Source organism: Coffea eugenioides, unplaced genomic scaffold (genome assembly GCF_003713205.1).
Source record: "Coffea eugenioides isolate CCC68of unplaced genomic scaffold, Ceug_1.0 ScVebR1_1217;HRSCAF=2037, whole genome shotgun sequence".
Classification (NCBI taxonomy): Eukaryota; Viridiplantae; Streptophyta; class Magnoliopsida; order Gentianales; family Rubiaceae; genus Coffea; species Coffea eugenioides.
The window spans coordinates 2,546-13,753 of NW_020861604.1; the positions used below are offsets into that span (position 1 = coordinate 2,546).

An 11,208-nucleotide genomic window follows, 5' to 3' on the forward strand; every position below is an offset into this window, starting at 1 on the left:
CAATAGATTATATATTCATGTGATTTTTGTTTAGTGATTGGATGTTATACTCGTGAACAATCTCCACAGAAAAAAAATTCCAGATTATACTAATTCTATTATTTTTATTGTTGTATTAGTTGTTACACTATTTCTCTCATTTTGTTAGGTCTACATTAATACAAGTTTAAACCTTATTAATTCTTGTGTCCCAGACAATAAATATATTAAAACTTTATCATCTTATTATAGTAATAGGTTTTAAATTATAGAAATTACATAGATAAGTGATATTCCATATATAGCTAGGAAGATATGCTGTTATTATTATCCAAACTTTTAAACTTTTCAAAAATTTTAAAAATTATTCAAAATTATAATACGACAAAATTTTATTACATATTTTATAAGGTTGTGAAAAGTCAAAACATTTTTCATAGTATTTTAAAATATATAAATACAAAAAATATTAAATTATACATATAATCATGTATTATACATGTATATTACGAGTACTTACTAACTAAGGTACTAAGTTTTAATCATTAATAAAACATTTTATCGTTATTTCAAATAAACTTCCTAGTATTGGTTTGGTATAAGTTTTTAAAGTAAAATAATACATTTGTGCCATAAATAATAGCTACTTAAAAAAAGGAAATATGTGCTCAATTGGTTGTGGTCTAAAATATTAATATACAATTAACTAGAGCTTGAAATGGAATGAAATTTATTTAGTATTTTACTGCTAACAACTTTGACACTATTTAATGGTTAAAGAAAAAATAAAAGAGACGTGGAGATTGGGGTTAGTTCCTTGGTGTGAAAAAGGAGAGTTCCTCTAAAGTAATGCTGCGTCAAATTCTGGATGCATATGAAATTGGAAATGTGATAACTTTGCAATTCATTCTCATTCATGATGAATTTCTTCGATTCTATATAGAATCCCAATTTTTTACATTCAGCACGAAAATATTCTATTTTTGTCATATTGATGGCTTTTGCTCTTAAGATTATCTGCATGTTGGTGGTTAGTATTATTGATGAGGTTAGAGGTCATGGAAAATGTTACTAATTTCAGGAGAAGTTATGTTTTGTAAAAATGGTTTAATAATTTTCTACTAAACATAACTATTGCATACAAAAGGAAAAGATATTTGATTTTATTTTACTTTGATTAGAAGAACTTGTACTAGTAATAAAGGAAATAGTGATAGTGGTGCAAATTTCAAATCAACAATCAACGTACACATGATTACAGTAATTTTTTAGTCGACTAATATATGCTATAAAGTAGTAAGATTTAGTCATTTGTGAATTAACAATTTTAGCAATTTACATAACATTCACCTATAAAAATTATGATTATTATAAAATGACAGTTTATAATAATTTACATACCATTTGCCAATAAAAAAGGAGTTTGATAGAAAAAATATGCATACAAATCCATAATGTAAATGATACAAAGTATATTTGAAAGTCACGGAACTTAACATATGGGTAAATTTACTATAATTTTCAAAGATTATGCTACATTAATACAACTTTAATTTTTATGCTTGTGACCCAGAAAAGAATTTTATTAAAACTTTACCATTTTATTAAATTCATGGGTATTAATATATGAAAATTGTGATGTATAAGTAAGTGCTATTTTATATACAACTCAAAAGATTTGTTGTTATTGTAATACAACTTTAACTTTTATACTTGTGATTCAGAAAATAAATTTATTAAAACTTTACCATTTTATTATATTCATAGGTATTAATATATGGAAATTGTGATGTATAAATAAGTGCAATTCTATATATAACTCGAAAAATTTGTTGTTATTGTCATCTAAACTTTCTAACCTTTCACAAATTCAAAAATAATTCAGAATTTATAATATGACAAATTATTCTTACATATTTTATAAGGTCATGTGCAAAAAAATAGTTTTCATAGTATATTTAAAATGCTTAAAACATATAACATTTATAAATGATACGTACAATTGTGTATCATACATTTACATTATGAGTAATTACTAACTATAATACTAAGTTTCAATCATTAATAAAAAAATCTTAGCATTATTTCAAATAAACTTTCTAATACTTGTTTCATATAAGTTTACTCTCCAAAAACTTATTATTATTTGAACTAAACTTACTCTCCAAAAAGTAAGTCTCAGATATAGAGTAGTAATTTATTTTAAAAAAAGTAAGTTCTATATTTATTCCAATTTACTTTTTGAGACATAAAAGTTACTAATTTATCAAGTTAATTTATTATTTTTTATGTGAAACTTACTAACCAAATTTTTATATATTATCTTATTTAGGTGATCAGTCCAACAGGTAATTAAATGGTCGCTAAAAGTGTTTTTACCTGTTATATCAGGTAAAAATAGTTTCTTTAGCATAACGATCGTTACTTCAATCTTTTCCAAAAACTTATTGGAGTTCTTGGAGTTTTGTCTGTAACTTTGGGATAAGTTACGGACCATCACCATCTTATTTTCCTTTGTATTAATTTGTAAAGTTTCCTTCGAAGTTTCCCTTTTGAATTTCACTATACAAGAAAACATTAATTTGTCCTTAGTTTGTATTGTTTCATCTGAAGTTTCCATTCCGATTTTCATATACAAGGCTCAGGCTTTTTTCGTCGTACAGACAAGAATTTTTCTTGATAATTAAAAATTTGAACAATTTTAGGAATGGAAGCAAAAAGCAAAAAGTCTAAAACTTTTTCTTTATTTTTGGATTGAATATCAAAATGGGTAAGACTCTAGGTCTACATTATCTTCTGAGCATCTTCATATGCATTTGCATCTTCATGTACATCATATACTAGATCAAAATGAATTTCAAAGCATTTTTTGATCTTCAAAGTATTTCACATACTGCATGAGTCAATTCATGAAATTCATTGACTCTAGTTGATTTCAAACCATCTTTATACTACATCAAAATGAATTTCAAAGCATCTTTTGATCTTCAGGGTATTTCATGTACTACATGAGTCCAATACATGAAGTTCATTTGCCCCTAGTTGATTTCAAACCATCTTTATACACAACGAAGTTTAGGAATGAGACTCTAATTATACATTTTAAACCAAAGGAATAAGACTCTAGATTTCTTAATCACTTCATATAAACGAACCCCATTGGTTGGAAACAGGAAATGCTGGATCAACTTTATACTTATCTTTCCATACGTGAAAGCCAAGTTTCACCGTGAGTATTCTTCACTAGGAAGATTAATTTTTGATCCTCTGTACCAATATCCACCACTTAGACACAATAGATTGAACTTTTTTCTCCTTGAAAATTTGGAGTTCATACCCAATGGGCCCATGTAAAATCCTTAAATAAAATCAAATAGATAAAATTTAAAAATGAATTTCATGCCCAATGGGCCCATGTAAATTCCTTAAATAAAATTAAATAGATAAATTAAATGGATAAATCAATATGAAAGCAATCATATGCATGCACTACAAACCTAAATGGACATCTCTATCTCTACGTCGATGGTTGCTAAAACTTGGATAAGCATCTAGGTCAAGGTTCAAACCACATGTATAACTCCTGATTGTGACAGAATAGGATTTTGTATGCAAACTCCGCCTCCTCTTACCTTTGGAATACTTACCTCCAGTTTGAGCAGCGTCCCAATTTAGCCATATTTTCTCTTTCTATGGACCACTTTTTCCCCCTTTTATGGCACATGAAGTCTATCATAGTATACTTACGAACGAAAAGTTTTTCTGTCTACAAGGAAGGGGGAAAAATGTAAAAGAATTGTGAATTGAAACTTTTTTTTTTTGTTGGGAATAAAAAAAGAAAACTCGACATGTTTGATGATCCATTCATTGGCACACAAGATCAAGGTTTAGTTTGTAGTTCTCAATTATCATTTCAACATTTTTTTATAAGGTCAAAGAAAATAAATTAAGTTCCATTTCTTTGTTCTCTCATTTCAGTAGCTTTCATTTCAGTGGCTTGTTATGCTTTGAATGTAGCTTTCATTTCAGTAGCTTGTTATGCTATTAATGCAGTTGAAGAAATTTCAATAGAACATTTTCATTTCAGTGGCTTGTTGTGCTATGAATGTAGTTTTCATTTTAGTGGCTTGTTATGCTATGAATGCAGTTGAAGAAATTTCAATAGATCATTGTTTGGATGAAGAGTCAAAAGTTCCTAATACTCTTCTCCAGCCTAGAAAATTGTTGACCATATTTATGAAAATATGAAACCAAGAAAGGGGAAAATAAATTGTTTTGGCATGTGAGGTCCTCTCATAAAAGTTACATCTTATTACATACAACCATTTGGCCTGTATACCGATGATCTATCCATATATGGATATTAGGAGTAAGAGTTACAAAAAATTGGTGTGTACGCGAATGAGATCTACCCATATGTTAGGAGATAAAGCCCATAAGGTCAGAAGAACTTATGTGTTTATTGCAAAAATTTAGAAATTAGTAGAATATTTGATTATTTGGTTTCTTGATTCATAGTTCTTTCACTTTCTTTCATTTCTTGCAGAAAAAAAAGTGATTGAATATTGGTTTAAATGGATGGTCTTAAACCTCAATAAAAAATCTGGTCATCTTGATTTTCGAGTTTTTTGTGCAAAGAAATATTTTTTTTAAAAAAATTTCGTTCAAGGAAGTTTTTTGAGTTCTAAACTATTTCTGTGGTACTTTCCCTATTGAGCTTTCATCAATGAACTAGAATTTTACCCGTGCCTTAGCACGGTCTTTTTATTTATTTATTGCAAATTTATACAAATATAAATAATTTAAAATACAAAAATTAATAACAGTCCTACATGTTCATCTATATTAACTTTAAAAAACTAATGTATTCTAAATATTCAATTATTTACTAATTTTTAAAATTTGTTTATATACTTTCACTATAATATGATAGTATACATCAAATCATGTACCCCATATTAAGAACTTGGTAGATATTCTTTTTTAACAATATTCTTTTAGATAATTTAAATTTTTATAATGACCATAAATGTAGAACTATATATTCATATTTAATTAAGTAGAAAAAATCCAGCAATTCATTTTTCTTCATCAATAAATATTCAGTTTCCAACAATATTGGTAAATATGCAGGTGTAACAATTAATTCTCTTTTTTATACTAAGTTAATTCAAAATTATGGGAAGAAATGATCAAAATTTGAATACTAATCAACGGTATCGTGGTGAAAGGAAGTAATTTGGGATATGTAAGAATTCAATAATTATGATTGAAAAGATTTTACTATAGTTCTATATGTAATAATTTGATAGAAAACAGAATCATTAAGATAAGATTAATTTTTTTTAAAACATAATCATTAAGATAAGATTAGTTATTTTTTAAAAATATTTTAAAATTAGAGATAATTTTTAAACATATAATATAATCCAATTCGGATTTAATATGGGCAAAATCCAAGTTATCCATAATCCGTTAATTCTCGTCAATTAGGCATGCCATGTGGGAGTGAAAAACGACTCTAATTAAAATAGCTACTTTCATATATATATATATATATATATATATATATATTTCTTGTACTTTGTACAAGTAGTTTTTTTTGTACAAGTAGTTAAGGTATTCCCATTTACTTATGTTTCCCGTTGTTTATACTACGTTTTTTGGGCCAACTACTAAGCTTTTTGGGCCAACTATATTTCCCTCAAGAATTTATTTCTATCGAGCGAAATCTCTGTCCAGATAAATCTGGGGATCTAAGCAACCAAAGTTTCCCTCAAATGAAAAAGGGGAAAATCGCCATTTTAGTCCTTGAACTATTTTACTTATGCCAATTTCATCCCTCAATGTTTTTTTAACCTAATTTAGTCATTCAACTTAAATTTATTGTCCAATTAAATCCTTTCAGGAACGCACCACCAATTACAATTTTTCCGGCACAAAATCACCACCCAATTAAGGGCAATCCAGGAATTACAAAGCAAGGGCCAAAGCTAGAACCCAAAAAACTAAAAAGGGGAGAAAAACAAAATTTCGACCAAATTGGGATAGAAAATAGAGATCGTCAAAAGTTCTCTCCAGGACCATCACCAGTATCATCAAAAGTTCTAAAGAAATTCGCTCAAGTCGTCTGTCTACCTTCCATCAAATAAGGGTTGAAAAACTTGAAATGCCTCCTTAGCAAGTCTAGCCTGTCTAGTGTTCGCGTACCCAGAAAACCATGGTGATTCATGAAACTACAATTCTTTTAAGCATTTCATCAAACACTTTTTCGGCTTTTTCGACAAAATGCAATCTAGAATACATATTGAGCAAAGAACTACACACAATGTAGAGTGCATATTGAGCAAAAAAAGCTGCTCACAAAAATATCCCACAAATGAGCTGTTTTTATGACAATCGCACAAGATTTTACCCCAATTAATGAATCCTCTGGAAAAAACAATGCAGCAATTAGGAAAGGGCAATAAAGGAAACTCGAGAACTATGGCCAGAAGGAAAAGACCAGTGGTCGACGGCAAAAGACACAAACATGTTTTTGTTGGAGATGGCTCGGGGGCGGCGGATGAGATGTTTGAGGCGGCCAATGAGGAGGATGTCCAGAAGTGCTCCTAAAAACAGGTCGAGGAGAAAACGGTTGGCAGTGGCGGCGGTGGTCGAGAGAGGGTAAAGGAGGAGGGAGAGGATTAGAGGGCAGAAGAGGTGACCGTCCCCCGAGAATTCGAGGAATTTGAGGAGACTGTAAAGATTGTTGGGCGGAGGGAAAGGGCAGTGTCAAATTTAATGAGGTGGCGGAGGATGATGGTAGAATTGTTGGGGACGTTGAGCCCATTTTTTGCGGGTTTGGATGGGTGGATTCGGCAGGCTCGCCACCCCACTCTCACTTCTCCGTCAGCCGTCACTCTAGGGAGTCGTCTACCAGCCGCTTCTCCGGCTCCCTCAAGCCTGGATCGAGGGAGATCAACCCAAACGACGGCGGATCGGGTGGGAATAGGCACCCTAGCCATAAGGGCCAAAAACTGTGGAAAGAGTGTGACGTGATTGAGGAGGAAGGATTGCTGGAAGACCCAGAGTCACGAAAGCCCCTTCCCAGGCGGTGCTATTTTCTTGCCTTCGTTGTGGGATTTTTCTCGTTTGGTGATTCCGTTATTTGCTGGTTATCACGAAAGAGTGTAGTTTCATGAATCACCATGGTGATTCCGTTAACCAGCAGATAACTAGTTTGCCGGATTCCAGCCACTTCTTTTGCAGATTTTTGTTTTTCTCCCCAATTCAGTGTAAAATTTTTGTTTTACCCCATTAGATGAAAATTTTTCATATTTCTTTATTTTAATGTAGGACATGACTTGTACTTCCATTCTTGCCCCTGGTTAGGTAGCATTTTTTCATGTCGGGAAAGGTTTAGTGGGTGGCACCACCGTACAAGGATTTAATTGGACAATAAATTTAAGTTGAAGGACTAAATTAGACTAAAAAAACATTGAGGGATGAAATTGGCATAAGTAAAATAGTTCGAGGACTAAAATGACGATTTTTCCAATGAAAAAGTCACAAGAAAACATATAAACTTTTTGGAAGCAACAAATCTCAAGATTTGAGCTCATCAAACAAAGTCAACTAAAACCAGTACTGTACAGCATACTGCAGCTTCAGTTACAGATGATAGATAAACCTAAGCAGTTGTTTTCACCTCAGGAGCTGCACCACTTGAGTGAATTTCATAACCTCCTGGGCTCAACATGCACCTACTTGCGTCCAGTCAGTTTTTGTCGTTCAAATTTAACACATCCTTCTTTTAAAGCAAAAACCGTGTGATCTTCCCCTATTCCAATGCAATCATCAGGCTGGAATTCCCCTTCGCAGAACAATGATATTTCCTAGGATCACCTTCTGCCATTATCAAAAGGTTCCAATCAAAATATGAATGAATGAATCACGAGGCTATGTACAGCTAGCAACAATTCAGTCATTTACGCCAAACAAAGTGATATGACCTCTCCACCAAGATTTTTGGGTTTAGAATGGTTGATCCAGCATCTCTTTTTGGTAGCCCATTGCCTGAACGCCAAGCTTAAGCCGTCTCAAGATGCATCTATAATTTGCATATACATTAATCATTTCTCAATCCCCAAAGCACATATCAACATTTGAGATAGTGTTAAACCAGACCACTAACAAGTAAGGTGAAAATTTTACCAGTTGCAGACTGTAGATAGGAGTAAAGGTGATTACTTCTCTGGTGGTCTACCTCCTAAACAGAGATCCAGTAATGTTCATCATATTTCTAACTGAACGGGGAGCAAAAACCTGACGCCAAAAAGGAGCTCGTTCAGACAGATTTAAAAGATCATCACAACGTACTCCTGAATGGTAAAGCTACAAGCCCAAGAGAAATGAAAGCGCATCAATTCCTGCATAGAAAATCATGGATACAAGGAACCAGTTGCAAAGAAACTCGAGACAAAATTAATTGGCAAAATGCCAACTAACTCCATTCGGGATCCACAATACAGGCTAATCAAGATCTGCAACAGACATTAACGTAAGTTTTGAACAAACATTCGAAACTAAATCAAAAGACTGAGGCTCCTTTAGCGTGTAGAGTGTTTGAACATCTCTCTCTCTTAAAGTTCCCTAAACAGGTTTTTAATTTCACATATATTTTTTTTGTTTTTAAATTATTGCAGTTAATTAAGCTTTTCGGAAAACAACCATCCAAATGATGAATGATGATGATTTCTAAGGAAAATGATGTGCGAATAAGAAGGACTTCTAAGGTAAATAATCCTTTCATATCCCCTCATCAGTCATCACTAGTCTCTGCAGTTTACACAGCCCATCTCCATTAAACTGTCAACAGCATCAAACGCATGGTTTCAAATGCAACCTTTCTAGCTAAGATAGGCATCACCTCCAAGGGCAAAAAAGCACATAACTTTCTAGATTCTAAAAATTTTTACACTTGAGACTTGCAAGAATCTAAAAATATAAACAACCATAGGACTTGTCAGCGGCGGTTCGGCTCCAGGACGGATTTAACTTGAGGTGAACTAGGTTTTAACAGCTTTTGGACGGCAGAAAATAACCTCCACCTTATTTATTCCAGCAAAAACCTTGGCTTGAAAGCTTTTGCCATCAGGAGCATCGGCACCCTGAGCTCGAAAAGTTATATTGTACATGTAACCAGAACAAGAGTATCCAGTTACCCGCTCAATATGCAAAAACTGGTATCCTGGTTGCTTCCGCAAGAGTGATTCATAGAATTTAGAAACTCAACAATAAGAAGGTGAAAAAAAAAATAGACAAAGAAACACAAAAATTGCAAATGGAACGCACCTCCTCCAGGGCCCTAGTAGCCAACTGGATGAGTTCTTGATGCAGTTCAGGGTTTTTCAAATAAGAGGTGATTGGCCTAACGAGAAGGTACGGAGAAGGACCTGGATATGTAACCACATCAAATCCCTGTTCATGCATCATACATCCAAGTTAATAAGGCAAGTAAAACACAAATGAAATAATACATTTACTATTACTTATATACAGAAAAATATAATTATAAAGGGAAAACTCATGAGTCCTATTGAGAGTCTCTCTTCGGTCGGTACACGAACTACAAAAAGTTTTGCTAACGTGCATCTAATGGAACTGATTTCGGGAGGGCATATCATACTAATATGCAAAGACAAAGTAATAAAACAGATAGACCCTAATTAAAAAAAAGTAAAAAAAGGAAATTCAAAATAAACCGACAAAGGAGGACTGGGATTGATCTACTAACCTCACTTTCTCGACACTCTACCACGTATTTTTCCCATAAATTAGGATCTACATCGTGGACGAAGAAAGACTTGACAACATCGTCAACCCCACCAATTGCACCAAGGTTAGATGGAAAAGAGGGCACCGACTTGCAATACTCCTGAAGTTCCTCCCGAATTTGCTCCCTTGATTTGTGGCTGAGGTCCCCATTCCTCTCTTTCCAGCCCTCCAAGTCAAACTCCTTCGCTTCCTTCTTTCTACGATCCAACCATTCCTTCCACACTTTTGCCTTCCGATACTCCTCCTCCACCGCCTCCTCAACAATTGCAGGCAACTTCTCTAACTTTCGCTTCTTCCGGACATTCTCCAACCTGCCATCTTTGTCGCTATCACTGCGACTGTCACTGCCCTCCTTGTTGCTGCAGCTTCCCTCTTGGCTGCTGTAGAAAATTTTTTCTATTTTTTATTAACATATTTTTTAATCACCTTATAATTTCGCATATGTCAAATTGCTATGATACAAAAAGTATGCTTTTCCACTAGTTGTTGTAATGTGTTATAATACATGTTAAATTAAAGTATGTAATAACACATACTTATATAATTTGCCCTCCTTGTCGCTACTGCTTCTCTCTTGGCTGTCATTGCCACTGCCCTCCTTGTCGGAGCCGTCGATACTTTCCAAGGCAGGCTCTCTTTGTCGTTGTTGTTGCTCTTTTGAGAGCAGATCTCTTGGCTTTTGACATACAAGACAAGCTGCGACTCCATACCAGGATGCTCGGGGATCATGCCTTTCATTCCAGGATGCTCGGGAGTCATGCCTTCATCACTACCGGAAGCCATAGCAAGGAAACCTAATTTCTTTTTGGAAGGACAAGGAAACCTAATTTCAATTTGAACATTGCCTTAAAATTGCTGATGTAATTCACATATGATGTGTAGGAAAAGTCTGAAGTAACTACTGTTACGGTAACGAAACTGTTTTTACCTGATATAACAGGTAAAAACACTTTTAGCGACCATTTGATTACCTGTTGTACTGGTTATCTAAATAAAATAATACCTAAAATTTTGGTTAGTAAGTTTTACATAAAAAATAGTAAGTTAACTCAATAAATTAGTAACTTTTATGTCTCAAAAAGTAAATTTGAATAAATAAGGAACTTACTTTTTTTTTGAAGTAAATTATTACTCTATATCCGAAACTTACTTTTTGGAGAGTAAGTTTAGTTCAAATAATAGTAAGTTTTTATAGATTAATAGTAAATATTGTTGATAGAATAGTAAATTTGGTTAATCATCAAAACTTACTAGTTTGTGGCATAAATTTACTATTTTACTTAAAGAAACTTATATGAAACAAGTATTAGGAAGTTTATTTGAAATCATGCTAAGATTTTTTTTATTAATAATTGAAGCTTAGTATTATAGTTAGTAATTACTCGTAATGTAAATGTATGATACACAATT

The 11,208-nt window shown here is 32.7% G+C and overlaps 1 protein-coding gene across 1 annotated transcript; it reads right to left on the reverse strand.

Annotated features, from left to right (window-relative positions):
• Positions 1-7,940: 7,940 nt before the first annotated feature.
• On the reverse strand, positions 7,941-10,559 carry LOC113755128 (the record flags this gene model as incomplete). Its single annotated transcript, XM_027299199.1, has 5 exons — positions 7,941-8,071; positions 8,176-8,286; positions 9,316-9,441; positions 9,758-10,178; positions 10,335-10,559. Coding segments are annotated over 4 exons (835 nt in total), but the record flags the coding sequence as incomplete, so codon positions are not given.
• Between the last annotated feature and the right edge of the window lie 649 nt (positions 10,560-11,208).